Genomic DNA, 20,399 nt, shown 5'->3' with positions numbered 1-20,399 from the left:
AGGGCAGTGTGCAATTCAGCCCAACCTGGTCCACTACTTCAGGGAGGTGTATAAAGCACCACAATAGACGTAGTTTCATTGTGCATTTAGGTTCCTTTGCAGAAGGGACCCCAGCAGCTCTCTTGTTAATTTGCTGGAGACATTTCCTAGCTGTGAAAGGCAATGGGGTCAGGCTGAAGCAAGAATACAGCAACAGAGCATGGTGACAACCATTAGCAAGATGATCCCCACGCCTGGGGCAGCCCTGTTCTCTTGCCCTGGGGTGACAGCAAAGGCGAGCAGCACAAGGAGCAGTGTACGCCGTGGATCCCACATACCCACCACTTCAGAGGCCTCTCCAGACCTCAGCAAGAGCGCAAGATCCCGAGGGCACAGATCTCGCCCAGCCGAGACTTGCAAGACACGCCAAAGTGGTCTCTGGGCCATAGCCCCTGTGCGAGCAGCGCAAGGCAGGTAGGGCTGCCTGCACCAGCCCGGGGCTGACACAGAGCCAGCCCCACACCGCAGGATGGCCATGCCCCTGCGTGGCTGTGCCAAGACACACTGAAGAATGCCCTGCCCTGTGCGTGCTGACGGAGGGATTGACATTCCTTGCTCCTCCCCTGGATATCTACCCTGGAAACAGTTACCCTCACTGCCCAGCTTGGTTGCACCAGGCTCTGTGGAACAGAGGATTCCTCCACTAGGACTGCCATCTCTGATTCTCTGACAGGGGAAATGGCTGGGGAAGCTTGTCAGCCTGTTGCAGCTGAACTTGGAAGAGGCCTTCCATCTCCACACTATTTTCATCTAAGATACTGCACTTCTTCCTACCAGTGGCTGGTCTCCACAGAGATGTTTTGTACTCACTCATTTCTTCACTTGGTGTGTGCACCCTGAGGTCATCCCCCATCGAGCACAGAGCACAAAAAAAAAAAAAAAAAAGGGTTCAGGCCCCCCTTTTTGCCTACACCTGCCCCCAGTCCCAATCCCTCCCCTTTTTTATTCCACATGAATCAACTCAAACAACCGACCTTTCACCAGACGTTCGTAACTTCTTTGAGAAGTGGTGCTTGTCATAAATGAGAAATCCTAACCCCCGGAAAAGGAATTTCTGGTCTTACTACAGTTAATGCCCAGTGGGATGCATGATATCAAATCTCCATATCATACTCTCCATTACAAGCCCATTACCAAAGCCATCAGGCAGCCCATTTTCCCCTGTCCTTTCCCACCCGTGCCTTGAGATCACCTCAAGCCTTTCAAATGGTGTTATCTCCCTCTCCAAATCCTCAAACACCAGTAGTTTCATCTCTGACTTTAATGGGAATCATAAAATCAAAGGGAACACAGATTCTGCGAGCAGGCTGGTATCGCTTGCAGCGACATCGGTGTACCTTGGTATCAGAGCTGCCGACACACCTCAGAGAGGCAGGACTAGAAAACAAACCGGGGAAGCACACTGGGGCAGGCAGCTCTGGTGAACAACCGTGGGGTGGGAGGTGCTGGAGTGTCACACTGCAGTCTCACGCGTGTGCTTCATGTGCTCCCGAGTGTTCATGTCTGCAGGCAGACGTCTCAGTGCTTGCTAAAGAGTGTCTCTCTGGTCAGAAACCTATGTGAGCTTATGCTCCCTCGGAGGGGCTTCAGGATCAAGACAGACTGTTGTTCCCTAGAGTTCGGGGGTCTGAGTGGGAGCCAGAGGGGCTCGTCCTTTGCAGGGAGGGTGGGGGGAACTCCGGAGAAGGTTTCCAGAGGCTGCAGGAGGAAAATGAGAGCGGGGGGCGGGGAGAGAGAGAAAGAAAGAGAGCACCATTATTATCACAGGAATAATTCTTACTTCCAAACTTTCCCAAGACACAAACCTCATGGAGCCCATCGTTACCTGTCCTTCTCCCCTCCCCTCCTAAATTAGCATGCAAAACCTGCAATTGTTCAACATGTGATAATTCAGAAAATGGAGTTACCCACCCATCCTGAGGCAGCAAAAACAAACTCCTCCAAAGCACCATCTGTAATATCAGTTAAAAGCCCAGAACTCCTTTGATTTTACTCTCAAAGTGTGTATAAACCAATTCCTACTAACTTAGATACCAAGCTACAGGCCATCAAGCATCCATCCATCTGCTTCACCCACCGGATAGAAAGCCAGCCCCCAGATGTAACTGTACAAAACCAAGTAGCAGCAGCTCCACATCGTGCAAGCACTTGATGGCAATGAACCAGAGCAAATGCAGTATGAAAAGGGGAAAAAGCAGGCGGCTTTTGGTTGTTCAAATTTTCATGCAAGGAATAAAGCTTAGTTTGCTATGGAGCATTGAGCTATACAGCAGTGCACTGTTAAAGCAAGTTTTGAACAGAACCTTTGAACCTGCCTCTTTTACACAGGCAGCCTGTAAGCTACTGAAATATCTCTCCTACTCAGAGAAAGAATGTGTTCATCAGTGGGATATCACAGTCTGTCTTGCTTGTAAGCAGACTAGAAACTCTTTCAAGGAACTAGATGATAAGACTAGTAGGCCAATATATCTCCCAGGAATATTTTCTTCTGCATGATCTTTGCAGCACTTTGGGCATTCGAGAATTGCCCTCCTGCAGTGTGGCATTGCAAGGTGGCCGTTGCAGCGACAGAAAATGAAAAGGAACGTGATCCATAGAAGCACTTCAGCATGGGGAATTTAGAGAGCTGGAAGGTGATTACCCAGGTTGGAAGCTGCTGGGAAAGGAGATGAGAGCACAGACCTGGGGAAAGCCTCAGGGGAGCTCTGATCGCTGGGACTGCAGCTATCCTTACTTTGAACAATGACGCTGCAGGGAATATATCTGTTTACTAAGGATGTTTTCACCACTTCTAAGGGAAAAGTTATGAAATTGCTTTCCCTGGGCCATGGCAGACCTGCTCAGATCATCCGCTGAGCTGTGACAAGTACCTGGCCAGAAGGGAAGACCGCAGTCCCTCTGTATCACTAATTTTTGTGGTTAGGCACTCAAGTCGCTGTGGCATACTGTCCGGGTGTGACAACTGCTGTTGTGCTGCTGGGACGTGATGTGATTAGGACACCCCAGTGGTGAGCGGAGTAACAAGGAAGCGCTCGTTCCACTGTTATGGACACACTAAACAGAGTTTGTGTTTCCTTGTTTAAGTACCTTAGAAATTAAAATACCACACTGGCTATTGTCTCCAGACTGACAGACGAGGAAGATCATCCTCCTCTCCCACCCCAAATACTGGCCTCTGAAACATTTGGGCTTTTATTGCAGGTCTCTACTGCAAGTATCAGCACACCTCGATACTACCTCGTTCACAAGATCTAGAAAGACAAAAGCTTCCAGCTTCCACCATGTTTTAAAAGAATTGTGTGAAAGAAAGAATAGCTTTGTGCTGCGTAGCACAAGCCTTCCCCAACACACACATACACACACACCTCTTGTGTGTAGGTTTACAGTATTGACTCATTACCAAAAACAGGTGGAAATAATTCAAAAAAAGCTACGGTGTTCCTTGCCTCCTTCCTTTTTGAATTGCATTTGAAATTCTGATTTTATTGAGCTTGATCAACCAGGAGAATTCTGCCAATGACCTGAGAATGAATTTCCTTCTGCTGAGAAGACAAAATACAAGCAAAGCCTAGACAAAGTGACTTCACCACATTTACAACACTAACTGCATTCATTTTTGATTGCATCTATTCAACAGACATGCCTGACAGTTAGGAGGATGGCTGTCTCATAAATGATTCAGTATTCCTTTCTCTCCAAGTAAGGACTGAAAAAGCTGAAAATTCATATTGCCAGCAGTCTACCAGCAAAACCAGGGACTTCACATTCCTAGGACTTCTAAGCTAGAAAACAAATAAGGATTTTTTTTCTTTTTCTCGCTGTCTCCTTTTTTTTTTTTTTTTTTTAAGAAAAAACTAAGCAAAACTCCTGCTGACTTTTTATCTGATTCATGCAAACCCAAATACACTTGTTCCCTCCCTGGCCAGTTTATTCATATCCCAGATTTTAAGTTTGGAGGCATGGAAGCAGTACAGGAACAGGCACGTGACTCAACTCAGAGCAGAACTGTTTTCAAAAACTAAGAACAGCAACTGGATAAAACAGAAAAAAAGGCCTCTTCCACCAGAGGCCTACTGCAAATAGCAAGTGCTGTCTGACCCAGACAGCCTTTTCATTTAGAGCAGCTAGGAGGGACGGTCCCCTTGCTGTCACAGCGGTGGGGCTTGTGCAGAAGCACTACAGGGTAGGGAAGATTACTGCAGACTTGTCAGCGCTCGTGCCAGGATTCACTGTGTCCTGCTTCGTGCTCCCTGCAGCCCAAGCATTTGCAGCCCAGAAGTAGGGCGCAGGGAAGACCAGGGTGCGATGGTGCACTGTGTTCAAGGATGCCTGCTGGAAGATGGTCTCCCCACCTGCAGCCCAGCCCTGCAACTTCCTCCCTGCCATGCAGACACAACTGGTACACAGGCAGTGGTCACTTCTAGGACAGAAATCCCAGTCTCAGGCTTGGTGTCTGGCAGCTGGATGCCAGAAAGCAGCTATTATGGGGCAGTGGCAGGGAGGGAACTTTAGCTGGGGTGCAGCAGCTGGCGTGCAGCGGCTGGCTAAAAGTAGCTCAGCGTGGAATTTCTCTCTTGGCCACTTGGATTTCAAGCATTTCATGAGCCACCCTCCCGTCTATTTCTGTTCGCCTGCATTGCTCCTCTGCCCCAATATCCACCAGGCCAGGGATTTTTCCCTTGCAAGAGTAAAGAGTTGGCATTTTGGAAGAGAGCATCTCATTCCCACTCACTGGAAAGCAGAGTTTGAGGTGTGTTAGAACAATGTTTATTTAGTCTGTCGGTCCACCCAGGGTCATTGGAGGCAAGAGCTATACCACACAGGGTAGTCTTTTCGATACCTTACTAATCCGGCTGAGCCAAAGATCAGCAGCAAAAAGGAGGACAGAGCAAATGCTGGGATGAGCTGCGGTGGGCAGGGGGAGGAAGGACTACGAGCTTTTCCCCCCCTGCCCAGATTGAGCACTTGCAAGGTGTACAGCAAATCCCCACTATCAATCCGCCGTAAACCCTGGAGCTGTTCCTACCCCTGTCAGCGTATCCAGGGTTGTCTGCTCTCTCACACGCAGATGTCTTCCTCAGCTCAATACTGGGCTATCTCCAGGCTACCTCACGGCGAGCCAGGTCGAGCCCTGTGGGGTCTCCGTGGGCACTAGTGTACCACCTGCCAGCCTGGACACCATTTTGGTTTCTCTGCCTCCCCTGAGGGATGGAGAGGGGACAAGGCAGGGGAGAGCTTCCTACGGCTGGGTTACCCTCCCTTCCACCCCACAGTGCGGCTGGCGCCTGGAGTCAAGCCTCCAACCCTGCTGCTTTTCCTTAAGAAAATCACACAGCTGGAGCCCACCTCCCGGGATTCCTTGGGGCAGCAGGCAAAAAAACACTGCGGAGGAGCAAACCCACGGCAAATGAGGGCGAGAGGCTGGGGGCCGTCGCTCTGCCCAGGCAGTTGCATCGCGGGAAGGACTTGCTTCCGCAAGCGGGTACTTACGCAGGGGTCCCACACAGGGTGAGGCGTGCCCGTGCCAGCAGTGCCCTCACTTCATATACTCCCCTTCGCTCACATAGTCCATAAAAGACCCCGGCAACTCAGCAAAATCTTCCAAGACAAGACTGGTGGAGTCCTCACCCAGCAGGTCACTGTCAGGCCGAGATGCCCGGGGCCGTGGAGCCGGCGGCGGCGGTGATGATGGCTGCGGAGGCGGCTCGGAGGCACCAGCCTGGCCAGAGGCATGGTGGCTCCGCAGTCCTCTGACTCCCCCTCGGAGGAGGCTGGCCCGAGGACATGGTAGAGGCTGGGCAGGCGGATGTCGAAGCGAAGGCCGAACTTGGCGAAGAGCTTCTCGTTGAGGGAGTAGAGCTTCTCTGAGATGTCGTAGCCCAGGTGGGAGGAGAAGAGCCGGGCAACATAGCGGTCCTTCCTCAGGAGGAGATACAGCTTCTTCCTCGGCCAGGTGATGAAGCTGCAGTCGGTCTCGGCCGTCAGCGTGACCTGTGGGGCAGGGATGGAGCAGAGTAAGCCCTACCACCCGGGTAGGGGTCACCAGCCTCGGGGCTGCGTGCTGCTCTCCAGTTAAGGACCCCAGCCCCTTTGACGCCTTGCTCTCCTTGGACATGACAGGGCTGGAGAGCCAGATTGCCCAAACCAAACAATCAGATAAGTCCTGACCCGCCTCTGCTTCCTCTCCCCAAGGAGCCAAAAACCAGATTTTCCTATGCAATTAGCAGCATGCCCTTGCTTAATGTAGCCACATGACTAGCTACATTTCACCCTCTCACTTTCAGATGTTGCTCCCTGTTGACACCTGAGCGCTGTAGCTGAAATGAGCTGCGTGGCATAGATGGCCTTATCCCTCTACAGAAACATTATGGAGGGAAGTGTTTCTGTGTGCCCAGCTGGCCCAGGTCACCAGTGGGTAGCCCTGCAGCAGGCTGCCGCCCTGTCCGGCCGCTGGGTCGCACACCCCCTGCTCCAAGAAGGCCCTGGGTATGGCAAGGGCCACCTGGAAGGCTTGCCTGGTCACCCTGCGCCAGAGGGACATCCTGTCTCGTGAGCTCTGCCAGGCGCTGTAGGGCCGAATGGCCTTGAAGGATGCATGGCACAGCTCAGTGAGAGAGGAAATAAAAGGGGTTTACTGTGTTTGTGTGTAGGTAGGGAGCTCACTCGAGGTTTTATTGGGTTGATTTTAGAGAGCACTTCGTTTTGCTTTGGGTTTTGGCAATGCAAACAGAGCCATTTGTCCCCCTAGCTGTAAGATCAGACTATAAATAATAAAAAAACATTATACAACATGAGTGTATATTGTAATATATAAATTTAATAATAATAAAAGGTAAGAAACACAGGAAGGGTCAAACTGCCTTGAGCCAAAGAAGAACATCCAAGTGTAACGGAGACACCGACATGTGAACAAGAGCCGGAGCCAAAATATCCCGGGGGCTCCCTTTCACTCTATATCCAGGGGTCTCCTTGGCCAGCCACCATGGCAGAGGGCCACTGGGAAGCTGAACACGGCTTGGCTGCATGTGTGTGTCCTTGGGTTTGATATTTAATGCCACTGCCATGCAAGCAGCTGCCTTATGAAAGAAATATAGGAGATAAAACCTGAGAACTTTCCCAGGACGAGGTGAGCGAGAGGAAGGGTCACACGAAAACTGAAATGACCAGAATCTCATTTCCCTAACCAACTGCTGGCACAGCAGTCGAAAGCCTCTGCTTCTCATGAGGGATTAAGTAAGATGTAATAAGGAAATCTGCCTCCTAACCAAAGCAGCAGGACAGATTTCAGTCATGAATCCCCCCGACACAAGTGCTCCGGCATCAGCAGAGCCCATAATTCAGCTTTCTGAGGGGAAATGCCAGCCCTGAAACCCAACTCCTTCAGGCACCGAGAGCTAGCAGTCCTGTGGGAAGAAGACCCAGCCAAAGCAGAAAGCTCAAGGAAACTGGCTCTCCTTGTAGACCAAGTCATGCTTCTGCCATTTTTCGGTGGGCTCAGGATTGAAACTGCTCAATCCAGAGAGCCATGGGGAAAACTTGGGCAAGAAAAACCTTCCATGTCCTCCTCCAGCAAAGTCCCAGAGTCAAATAGGCACTTTTTTAACCAAATGATTGTGATGCTAGGAATAAGGTTGAGATATGCCACAGAGTTTTATTAACTACTCAGGTAAGAGGGACTAGTGGGTTAAACAGCTGCCAAAAGCAGCACATCACCATGGCTAAGCACGGCCATCAAGAGTAATGTCCTGCCAGGAACATGGACTGGTCAAGTCTCACCTGCTGAATGCTGCTCTCACACAGGCTACTACTTCTTCATGCTCCTCAGTAAGCAGACGTGGGTTTTAGGCATTTCCAGCACATGGCTGCAGCCTTTCCCCACCTAGGACTCGACCTCCCCATCCTGGTGCCAGGCGCAGCCGACTTCCCTGACCAGCCCTCTCTCGCAGAGCAGGAGAGGGGCCAAGAGTGTGATACTGTCAGGGCTGGTGCAGCCTGGCACCAGCTTGCTCCCGAGCTGTCTCACGCACCACAGATAAAGACACTCAGGAGGTCTGGGAACATTCAGTTCCACAGAAATTAGCTCAGAAAACGCTGCAGATGTCTTTGCAGGTTGCATGCCATCCAGACGGCCATTTCCCTGCCAGGAGCACCGGGCAGCTGTTGTTCTCTCTGCTCGACTCTTAGGCAAATACAGTCCAGGAGCTAGCAGCAATCTGCTGCCGGATTGAAGCCCTGTGCAAAACATGAGATACCCCCACCCCTAGCACAACCATGCTGTTGTTGCCCTCTCTACCCCGTTATCTTGCCCCGACATCCCTATTTCTGCTGACGAGCTGTAGCCCTGTGCCACAGTCACACGGTCAGCCATCTCCTGCAACTGTTCCTCTTGCAAGGCTGTAATCACTGGTGATGGCATAGCTTTCAGGAGCGACCGCCGTGAGCCTTTCACACATGGGCCAAATTCAGACCCGAGGAAAGCAGATTCAGAGAGCTGCCCTGGTTTAACCAAGTCTGAACGTGGCTGCCCTCATGAGAAAGCATCACCATTCCCTCATAACTGTCCCATGCTCCCAAGGGATTAGCAAAATCCCTCCTCATATGCCCTAACTGACATATTCTAGATTGACATCCTGACAGGGATCAGCCTGTCCTGGGATGTGAGTTAAAGGCAGAGAGATGTGGGCTTAAGTAATCTCCTCCAGAAGGAGAGCCAAACAAATACTGTGGAGTGTTGACAGCAAGAGCAAAATCCTTTCAGTTGCTGCAAATAAGAATTGGTCTGGCCTCTCAGCAAGGGATTCTTCTGCTCAGAAAGAACCATATTCGGGTATGAATCCTCCTTTCTGCTTCTCCACCCCAAACACATCACCATCAGAAACTTCTGTGAGGAACAGGATATTTATGGATTTACATCACTGCTGCATATTACCACAGCTGCCATCCTGATGCTGGAATGATGAACCCTGCTAGCAGCATGCAGGGCAAATGCATCAATACAGGTACTAGGGAACGCTGTAATGGAAGAGAGCCAGCAATCTGATACCTCGTCTCCCTGCTAAACTGGAAGGAGCATCACACTCCACCCTCGCTCCTATCAGCTGATAGTAGGAGCACGCACTGAGGTCTTCAGAGGAAGGTAGGAAAAAAAAAAGGTAACACAGCTGATCACACCGTCCTGTGCTGGCTAAACCACGAGGAAGGGGAAGAAAGTATTCCCGGTTAGCTTTGAATGGCGTAATGAGCCCCCTTCATCCCCTTCTCAGACAGGCAACGAAGCAGCAAGGAGCGAAGCTGGGCTGTTGCGGGGCCGCACCGGGTTACCTGGAAAGTTCCTTCCTCAGAGGGTCGCAGCGACTCCCATTCTGGAGAGTCCAGGAACTGGTACGGAAATACGTAGTGAAGGAATTGTCCATCCTGGCTCACTCGGACCCTGCAGAGAGGACAGGTGGAGGCGCACAGGCTTAGGTCACAAAATAGATGTCACACAAACCTGATTAGCTCACACAGTGTGCAGGCAGCCAGTCCCACCAGGGAGGAAAGGACTCCTCCTCATCTCACGCATGTCTCATACCTTCTCCGGGACAGCTGCAGATGCTCCAGTCTATGGGGCTGTCCCTCCTTTCTCTGGGGGAAATGACATTTGCTGCCGCTTCCCCATATTCCATCTGTTTTCTGTTTCCTGCTACAAAGCCAGCCCTCACAGGTGTAATGCTTGGTCCTAAACCAGGAATTCTCAGCCCACAAGACTGCTGCTGCTTTTCAGGTACTTCTAAGTCAGCGTGTGGCTCTTTGTACTTGCATCTTCTTCCTGTCCCCAGGGTTGCACGAAGGTATTCCCTGCCTCGATGCTGGGAAGCTGTTACACCCAGAACCCCCAAAAATCACATTGGCCATCTTTCCTGACACATCGCGCTGCGAGCTCATAGTTTGCTGCACATTACCATTCAATGTCTCTTGGCCTCCCAAGCATCCCTTTCCCCTACTTTTGCTACAATTGCCTATCAATGTCAAGGTCAAACTTGCACCCAGCTCTGCTGTGGGAACAGAGAAGGAGAGCTGCACAGGCCTGGGGCAACAGCAGGGCACTGAGGAGCTCTGTTTGTAGCTCTGCCGCCACCAGGTTTGGGGCCTCTTGCCTCTCTGTCGCCACGTTCCCCCATTGTATGATGCACAAAGGCAATTCTTGCTTTCAGGAGTTATACTGTTGGCTTCCAGTCAGCTGGGAGTGCTGCCTGGAAGGGTCAGGGATCGCGAAGCAGGTTGCCTGATCCAGGCACATTCTGCATTTCCAAGCCCCCCTTGTCTTGCTATTGTTCAGTTTAAGAGGGGGCACCATAACAGTAGCAATGCTCTGCTGGGTCAGCAAGGACCTCACAAGGCAATAGAGTGGGTACCAGGAAATGCAAATCCAATCCCATCTCCATAGGGCATCCTATGCCAGCCAAGATGCATACTTCCCACTGCAAAAGAGAGCAGAACAACTACCCCACCAGCACTGGCTTACTCTCCGTTGCGGCACTTTCAAGCCCACAGAGCAGCATCAGATTATCCAGTGCAGGGCAAGACAGCACAGACTCTTCCCCACTAACGTTATTTGCAGATATGGTAAACTTCAGAGCAAGCTGCTCCGCACAGACATTTGGTGAGGGGAAAGACACCTAACGGAAACACACGTACCCAATTTCCTCCCAGTGCTTTGCCATGCAGCACTGGTCAGTGATCCCAGGATGCTCTTAACACATCCTAGAAAAGGGACAAACACCAAAAAAAAAAAAAAAAGGAGGGACAGACCTTCTTCTTTACACACCCCCTCACCAGAGAGGATGGACCAGCGCAGTAAAACACGAGCCCCAGGTGATGCTGGGTTTGTCTTCCCAAAGGAAAATCCTTGTGAGACACACCTCCTACAGCTCAGCACCGCTCCCATTTACAGATCTCCTTCCTTTCCCACTCTCACTTGACATTAGTGCCAAGTGCCTGGCAGCAGCTGGGAAGCCAATGTCATTACTATTTGTATGCATTTGGATTTTGCAAATCATTAAGAGAGATGCTCATAAAGGCATGCCACAGGATCTCAGGTGGACAAAACGCCAGTACTTCATCAGCACAGTTCACTCAATAATCAAATCCCCAGTGCGACTATCTAGAGGTCCCTGAGGTCCTCCGTGGTGGTCCAGAGGAAGGAACATCATGAATGCATGACAGCACAGGGAAAGAAAGAGGCCTGATGTGGCAGGATCCACCACAGGAGATCGCTCTCTCTTTTGACGAAATGACCCTCAGAGTGACAAGTTTCAGACCCCTGAGGGTTGAGGTGTTTGGAACAGGGGTGGAACCTCTCCCTGAACACTGCTGGCCAGGGGGAGCAGGTGAACTGAGGACTCAGCGTACTCAGTGCACAGCCGTTCACACCACAGAGGTGCGCCTGGTAGCCCCAGAGACCACAGGTCCATAAATACTGCCTTCCTGCCTTGAGAAACACTCTCACAGCCAGCCTGCTCCCATCAGAAATAAGATCGCTTTAAAATGACAGAGAAAGAGGTAAGGATTCCCCAACAGTACCACAGGCAAGGCTGAGCTGGCCACTTCACTGTACATAGCTTGATTCTGCAAACTGTTGCCTGAAATATTCTAATTTAGAAAAACAAAAGAAAACAAAAACAACCCCCAAAAGCAAATTACCCCTCTCCCCAACAAACAGATGCATATCTCAAAGCCCTTTCAGAGGAAGGAAACAATCCTCACCCCAGTTTCTGCAGAGCGTGAAAAGAGAACAATAAGCCACAGCGCTTTGCTGTCAGACTGTGTTCAGAAACAGGAGAGCCTTTACCTGCCAGACAGCAGCAATGAGAGGCGGTCAATGGGCGTCTTGCCCTCCACCGCGTAATTCTGGTCTCTGACTAGCGACTGGACTTGCTCTTCACAGCACTTCACGATTTCTTTGTAGACTTCCAGGGGCACCTGCAAGGGCAGGTACATGGTCTTATAGAGGAGGTCAAACTCTTCCGGGATGGTGTCTCTGCGGAGCCGGTAAGCCAGGTGAGCCAGCTGAAGCAAGCAGGTGAGGACGAGCAGCATGTTCCAGACGAAGATGTCCAGCCCGCAGGCACTCAGCCAGCCCCACAGAGCATAGCAGAAGTAGCCTGGGGCCAGGAGGCCAAAGATATAGAGGGACCCAAAGATGCCACTTCCCCCCATGTAACCCAGGAGAACGATGCAGCTGGCCAGCTGGTAGGCTGCTCCCTCCATAATCTCCTTCCAGGCATCACACACGGGAGGCTGGAGAACAGCCTGGTCCCAGGAGAGGCTGCTTGCACTCATCCTTCCCCACTCCCCACCCTCCCTGGCCGTCCTGCGCTCAAAGTGAATTGTCATACACAAAGGGTGCTGCAGAGGTCTGAAACCAGAGCTGCTGGGTAGCTGTTCCTCCTCCTCCTCTTGAGCGCCAGCTGGTCCCACAGCAGCGCGCTTCAGAGCGACATGTTAAAGTGCTGCTGAACGTTTTTGCACCCGAAAAATCCCAAAAGGGCTCGTTTCTCCTCTTTGTGGCTCACAAACTGGTGGCTGGCCCCCTCCTTAGCCACACCAGTGAGAAAAGGAGCTGGCAAATATGAGGCCAAAAGAGCTCAGTGAAAGAAAGAGTAGAGGCCATTAGCTGGAAAACTTGCAGACAGGACAGAGATCTCGTTGCACTGCCTCTCTCGCCTGCCCTCCGGCAAATGGAAATAGCGACCGTGAAAGAGCAGCGGAGAGAGCTGGTGTTGAGTGTGGAATGTGTATCACTTGGCAGCGGAAAGGAGAGAGACCCCAAATGGATAACCATGTTTGGAATTGAAATCCAAGGAGCAAAAGCAGCGAGGAGAACAGAGAGCAAGCACGCACCCGCTACTTAACATAACTCAGGCACCCAGATAAGCCTGGCGCAGTGCGAGGAAGGGAAAGGAGAGGGGAAAAACAACCAGCTTATCGTGGCGAGCTCCAGCCACACATGGGGCTCCGCACCGCTCTGCGCTCCTGCAGGAGAGTGACTTTCACCCAGCACAAAAAAAGCAAAAAGGTCACCCCCTTCTCCCGCTGTGCCTTGTAGCAGTGGCAGGGACTTAGCAAAAGAAGAGAGGCTGGTCCTCGAGAAATGCTTTCCTGGCGCTGCAGCACAGCCTCCCCTTGCTCCAGGGAGCTCCATCTCGTGGGGCGTTTTGGACCAAGGGGCACGAGGTGAAGCTCTGCACGGGCAGACAGTTGTGATTGCAAGGGATAAAGCTAGAGTAAATGAGCTGCTGGGACCCAGCTTCATCTGTCACGAAGAGGAGACTATCCTGCCTAAAACTTTGGGAGCGTAACGCTTGGAAGCATGTTTTGCAGGGAAATCCTAGTTGAGAGGGGATTCTCCCACCCCACAGATAACAGACTCTGTTGGGAAGCATCCTTGGGAAACGTCATCTCACATTTTCATTTTTTTATAGCTGTTTGGAACCCCCCAGACCTTCATTTAGCACGAAGAGGAAAGCGAACGCTTTCCACTCGGGTAACCCGGGACACATGCACGAGGGGGACCCGCCGAGTTCAGTCCTCCGTGGTCAGCCACAGAAGAGATGCGTAAATGCAATTTCTCCCCTGCTTCGAGAAACACGTTATCAGTCATACAGGCAGGATCTGCCCCGCTGCCAGGAAGCAGTTACATTTCAGGCATTGACGCAACCTGCACAGTCAGTCAACAGTATGAAGTCAGCCTGCATGGGTCAGTGGAGTAGAGATAGGGTTTCAAGGGTGGTCGTGTTTCAGGCCGAGCTTGCAGCTGCCCTGCCTAACATGCCATTCCCAGTGGCACCATTCACTTAAAGACACACTAATCGCCTCTTCTACTAATAGTGCTCCGGAATAGCACTGTCTACTGGGCGAGGCCGAAGCAATGCTTTATGGCAACAACAAAGAATTCATCATGGTCTTGGACAGTACAATCTATCTCTACAACGATTAGCCCACGTGCAACACGGAGCAGTACGACTCCCAAGAGCAGCAAAGGCTGTGCCATCTTGACAGGTTGCCACGTGGGAAGGAAACAAGACAAATTAAGCTTTGCACAGGGGGTGAGTACAATCCACTCGGAAAGACGCAAGTGAAACAAGGAACCTTGTCTCCAGTGGTCCCTTATTTAAGTGAAGAAATAAATCCTACTGACTGAAGCAGCACAAGGGTCAGCTGCAAGAGGTATGGGGAAATGAAGAACTTCATTTCTCTTGACCTTCTCTGCAGAGGGAAGGATGATCTTCCTGCCAAAGCACTACAATAAAAATCTTAAGAGCCAAGTTCTGGTTTTCATACCATTGCCATGTACTTGCTAGATGATCCCAACAACAACTTGTCTACCCTTAGGCCTCTGCAAAAAAATCAATATTATAAGGGGCCCTCTTTCCAAGATAGGCTGACATTTGATACAATGGGGAGTTGGCATATCAAGATTGGGAACACTTACGAGAAAGATACTTTACGTAAGATCTGTGACACAGAACTGAACTGCTATGAATAGCAATGTAGAACTACATTAGAGGAAGCATTCTGAGAAGCAACACTGCAATTTCTCCCACCTTTCCGTACAACCAAAAAACTTTTGCAGCAACATCAAAGAAAGTGACCAAAAAAAAAAGTTATTAATTTCACTCCTCAGTTAGGTAAATTCCTGAGCTAGAAAATACTCTGGAACACAATGTTAATGACTCGTTAGGACAAAGAAGGTACTTCCTCTGGCGTCTTCCAGAACGTGGGCAGTGGCGTTGCAGTAACCCCAGAGGCGTGTGCCGGGGTCGTAGTGCTGCCAGGGCCAGCGCCGTGGGCGAGGACGGCCCGTTGCGACTTCCCTGCGGAAGGCAGACTGGAAGCCTTAAACCCACAGCAGTCACAGCACAAAGCTCTCACTAGAAACTACACAGCTTTTCTACTGGGGCTGAACGTGACGGTGTAGAGAGAATGATACAGCCTTTTAAAAGGTAGATCTCTGAGCACATGCTAGAGATTAATTTCGGTGTTTTCAGGCCCAGTTTTTTAAAAGGAAGATTTGTAAATTGGTTGAGCCACCAAGGCTCAAATCTTCCTTTCTCCCTTGAGAGTACTGTGGCCATACAGACCATCTTCACAGCACTTTCAGTTTTCCACCCAGTAAGAGTTCAGAAAGCTCTTCATTTTCCAAAGAGAAATTTTATGTTCATGCCTTGCCTTGAATTAGAATACATGCCTCCCATCCAGGGATGCTGGGGTTCATCCGAGATGAGTGTTCAAAAGCCAATACTGATTCAAGGGGAAAGCAACACAAGTATTACAAGGGAGATACCAAGGCCCAAAACAATTTGGAATCAAGAGAGCAAGTGCATAGAAAACACCCGAGCAGCATTAAGGCTCTTCCTTGGAAGAAGGCACATAGGCGTTACAACAAAATGAGTCTGTGCAGAAGAAAAATAGACACGTCAAGCTTTTCAGCACTGAAACTGGCAGTGCGTGAACAGGTACTCCACTCATTTCCCCACTTACAATGAATTCAACCAGTAGCACTTAATATTTAGCCCCACGCAACGATGCAATCCAGGTGCAGCCTGCACTATGTTTGGCAAATAAATCCTCTGTCCTTGAGAGCAGCACCGCACTGAGAGATTATCCGTCCCAAATCTCACAGCAGCTGAACGACTGGCTATTTTGCCCATCCTCAGGATGTCTACAGGTTCACTGCTGATCCCATAAGCTAGTTCAATCACCTGTGTTGAGGACACCAAGACCTTGGTGGCTTAAAGTCAGAGGGGACATAACCAGACATCTCCTTTTTGATTTATTATATAGTACATCGCTGGCATTAGTCTGCAAAACTAATAAACACACTAATAAACCCTGTAGCTCCAAAATATCCACCTGGTGTTTCAAGTCACATTCGATTTACAACTGTTGGGAAAGCTCTAAAGCCTGCTCCAGACAAGCTCACGGTGAATCGCAAAGGGACAAAGATGGCATGTACTGTATCTGGTTGCACTGCTATATAGTTTAGTCAAGTTTCCTGCTACTGCCGCGTTTCATGCCCTCGCAGGTACACCAAACACCCTGTGCAGGGCAGTGCCTGTCACCAGCGCCATCGGTAAGTAGTAACACAGTGCCAATAACTCCCACTCCTCAAAACAAGCCTTGAATCCACTCCACGGGAATCCTGTAGTAACAAATTAATCTGCTCAACAAGAAATACGATTTGACTACAAGGTTTTTTTGTTGTTGCTTTAAGTATAGAGCTGTCCAGTATCCTTTCTGTACCTGTTGCACACAGGTATCGCAGCATCCCACTCATCATCTTCCTTCCAAAAACTTTCTAAAGCATCTACCGTGCTTTTACCTTCATGCAGGCCTAGATGTCCCATTTCTTAAGTTTATAGAATTTGTGTAAAATTGTACAGGGACCCATTGTTTCTTTTCTTGACCTGATTTAAACAGCAGTCCGATCACTTGACCACTGCCAACCCCTGCCCTGCTCTTTACTCTGTGGCACCGTTTCCACAGTTTACCCAGACTGGACATGCTACCACAACACTGGTGCTCGTCCACCTTTTAACGTTCTCTTCAGTTCAAGCTCTGACACACATTGATTCAACAACAAATGGCCTTATTCAAGTTTCCACCTCAAGACGACAATAAACGCCAGGAGGAGCACCAGGTCCTGCTCCCCAGCCAGCTACAGCGCCGCAGAAGGCTTTGAACGCTTTTTGCCAGAACTACACCTGCGTCCCTTCTCTTAGGCTGGAAGCCAACATGGGCACAACTCTTACCTCAGGACAGGAGAGCAGACGAGCAGCGTAGAGCTAAGTCTGACAGCCCGGCTTGTCCCCTGCAAGCATTTTAGAGTACACTTCCACAGACTCCAGGACCTTCGTGAAACATTCCTGGAAGCAGAGTCTAAGCTCTCCTCACACAACTTGCGAGTCTCGGCAGAGACGGTACCAAGTATCGCATACTAAACGTTCACAGCCTGCTCATTGCTAGCTTAGAACATGCAGGGCCCAGCAGGCAGAGAAATTATCACGACTGCACCCATCCTTCCAACAGGATCAAAGCCAAGAGAAGAATCCAGGCAAAGCACAGATTTTGTATCTTCCAATTTCTGAAAAGAAAACTCAGCAGGAGGAGAGGAAGTAATCAGTGATGCCATCTTAAGCAAAGTCAGCTCACCACAGGAAGAACAATGTCAGGGTTGCACAGCGATGTAGTATGAAACCAACGAAGTCCCACGTGTAACTATCACCTGCACTTTTTTTTGCTCTAGATTGTTAAGAAGGAATCAAAGGCCACAACCACCTTCCCACTGTCATGTCACACAGGTGAGAAAAAAAGCCAGAAAACAAAAGCCCACACGCGCCTAGCACAAGACCAACACAACAAAAACTGGGCATAAAAAAAAAAAGCTTTTCTTTCAGGCAAGTGACCTGTACGTACATCTGCAGTCCTCTGCTCCCTTTCCCTTGAAGAACTGCTGGCTCAAGAATTTGAGTTTGATATGGAAAGTACTTAATTCTTCATTATAAAGAATGAAGCTTGAATCCTAGGGTAAAGCTATTCAAAAAAGAGTTGGAAGAATTCTAACGGGACAGCAAATCCAGTTCTGACTCTAAGGAAAGTTCATTTCATAAGGCTGTGGTCATCTTTGTACAAATACAGTTACACCTAGCGTCACAAACAGCACTACAAGCTTCAGCATGGCTTTGCTGAAAGCAGTAACAGGGCAGTGTTACTAGCACAATTTCTCAATTTGCATCAGCGGGAAAACCCACCGAAGGCCCATCTGTTCAACCACACCACCAGAGTAATCAGTGTTCTCGAGTTAATGAATAAGCAGGCTTTTCTCATTCGCTCCATTCCTACAGCACATTGTTTTCAACGAGGAGGGCGCTGTCATTTCTTTACTTAAAAAGAAACAGAAGTCAGGAACACTGGTCATTTTCAGACTTTTATTCAGAGGAAAAAATATATTTTCTATAGCAGCAGTCAAGAACTAACAGTGGAAAAGCCACAGACGTGATGCACAATCTATCATTAGAGACTCTTTATAAATAGATTCTTTGCTTGTATTTGTTCTTTGAAGTAACTTGCAGAAATAATGTATTTTGCAGCTTTCCAGAGCACAATCACACCACAGACATCATCTAGAAGAGAGAGGAAAGACAGCTTCACAAAACATGGATTTCCACTGGATACTGAGGGACAGTTCAACAACCAACAAAAAAACCCCAGCGACAAACCCACAAAAACCAACCCCCACACTGCCCTAGCATCAGAAATCTAAGCTGAAGTTCAGATCTAGTAGAAGACAACAGAGGCAGAACCATGCTCTACTGCTGAAGAGGCTACTCACAAAGGCTGCGCGCTGCCAGAAGGCTTCAGCACCCTCACAAGGGCAGCAGTACTTACTCTCGTGTCAGTGAGGACTACTTCGCCTTCCCCCTCATAAGGGAGACACCCTTGCCATCATGGCAAGGTACTCCGGGCCTTCCAGAGGCACCAGCTGAGATGCCAGGGCACGTCAGAGCTCCTGAAGGCTATACTCACCACATTCACAGTCCTGCTCATCTCACTTATATCTTGAAGCCCAGAGCTCTCATACACTCTTTGTGAGCTTCGATCAGGTGCCCACAGTTTTCTTCCCCCTTCTCAATGATGCTGCAAAACAAGAAGATTTCCAAGGTTCAACAACAAAATATTTGCTTACTATTAGTCAAAGCCACAGAACTGACAAGCTGTTGGGGACAACCAAAAATCCCTATTAGGCTCCAGAGATCTTTTTGCCTATCCTGTCCAGGGTAGCACTGTTTTAGAAAGTATAATGCTATCTCAAAAAGGTGCCCCAGTCTGGAGCTGTGCACTCAAAACTCTGATGAAACACGTAACAGGATTTCCTATTAACAGGCCAGAGTCTAGTCTAGACAAGTCTAGACAGGGATTCCTTATACAACACAAGGCTGTCGCATCACTTCCTCAAGTATGCTGATCTCGTCAGCGACCAGTTTCAAATCATTCAGTATGGAAGCAACAAAATTTCTCCAGTAAGAGACCAATACAGAATAGGTTGACCAGTAAATGACATTTTAGTCCAGCTTCAGTTGGCATTTAGGGAACCTGAAGCAAAAAAACCTATCCAGCTACTCTTAAAAAAAAAAATTATTTACCACATATGGCAACTTTTGATGTTACTCATCCATCCAAGTGCCTAACACGTATTCAAATAGTGGTAAGAGCCTACCACTGTTGGTATAGCGCGTATACCACAAAGGCAGATCAGACTTGCTCTTTGACTGACTTGCAGGGCACTTCCTGTCCCCAGAGATAGGGATTCCGCCACGCTGCAGAGCTCAGGTCACAGGTCTGATCAACCCTCATCTGCCAGATTACGCTATTCTTGCTGCCAAAGGCAGAAACTACCAAATTTTGAATAACTAATATCTTATTTTTTTAATCATTTAAGTTTTATTAGATTAACTATGGACAGGTGTGCTGGCCACCCAGGGCAACTCCATCTGACCCGGGACTTGTATCCTACCACCCTTTTCTTAGAGAGCCCTGAACTCTATCACGTAACTAGATACACACCCCTAACTTTGGTAAAAATACAGCGTCCAGTATTATGTCACCTACTGAACGACACCTGTACAACTTGTCAGGTGAAAAAAAAAGACAGTTCGATCAGCAGACTAAAGTAATTTACTGTCATAGACAAAGGAACTCTATTTTGGGGGTGCATTTCATGCTATTTGATAGGTCCTATGGTTGTTACTAAGCCTGTAATTACAAATGCAGCTATACGCATCATTGTCAAATTTTGCTCTTCTGTAAGAAATGTCATCCTCTGAGACCTAGAAAACAAAGTATTTAATTTTATTTAAAAGAGAACAGCGTTTGTAATCAATTAAACAATTAAAATGTTACTTCCTGCTGGTACTTGTTGCTTCAGTCAGTAAACAGTAGTGAAGATTTGTAAGCAGCATTAAAAGCTAACCTCTGAAACTTGTTTTAAACTAGGGCTATTAATCTCTTCGTTTCTAATTTACCCCTTCTAAGACATTTCCTCTTCCTCCTCCGCACTCTCCCTCCTCCCTCTCCCACCCCTCCCGGACGCTCCAGCACCCTCGGTCCGGGATGGGGAGGGCCCCCAAAATCACCCCGGCACGTTGGCAGGGGCAGAAACTCCTACAAGGTTGCAACGAGCGGGGCGGGGAGGGAAAACCACCGGGCCAGGCCGGAAGCGGGCGGAGGGCTGGTTAAAACGCCCCAGCGGCTCGACGACGGGCCGAGCCCGCGAAGGGGAATACCGCGCAGGAGCTTGGGGCCACCAGAGGCCACCCCCC

The 20,399-nt window shown here is 49.4% G+C and overlaps 2 protein-coding genes across 2 annotated transcripts; both read right to left on the bottom strand.

Annotated features, from left to right (window-relative positions):
• Positions 1–1,408: 1,408 nt before the first annotated feature.
• On the bottom strand, positions 1,409–12,738 carry POPDC2 (popeye domain containing 2). The gene is given in 5 exon segments (XM_009329323.1): positions 1,409–1,737; positions 5,668–5,766; positions 5,769–6,030; positions 9,361–9,469; positions 11,870–12,738. Coding segments are annotated over 5 exon segments (1,101 nt in total). The 5' UTR covers positions 12,415–12,738; the 3' UTR covers positions 1,409–1,651.
• A 5,251-nt stretch (positions 12,739–17,989) lies between these two features.
• LOC103922250 (cytochrome c oxidase copper chaperone) lies at positions 17,990–18,743 on the bottom strand (the record flags this gene model as incomplete). Its single annotated transcript, XM_009330361.1, has 2 exons — positions 17,990–18,203; positions 18,607–18,743. A coding segment is annotated over one exon (111 nt), but the record flags the coding sequence as incomplete, so codon positions are not given.
• Positions 18,744–20,399: the final 1,656 nt, after the last annotated feature.

This window comes from Pygoscelis adeliae, unplaced genomic scaffold, assembly GCF_000699105.1.
Source record: "Pygoscelis adeliae isolate BGI_AS28 unplaced genomic scaffold, ASM69910v1 Scaffold120, whole genome shotgun sequence".
Taxonomy (NCBI): domain Eukaryota; kingdom Metazoa; phylum Chordata; class Aves; order Sphenisciformes; family Spheniscidae; genus Pygoscelis; species Pygoscelis adeliae.
The sequence above is the reverse complement of the archived record's forward strand: the minus strand, read 5'-3'. Positions and strand labels throughout refer to the sequence as shown.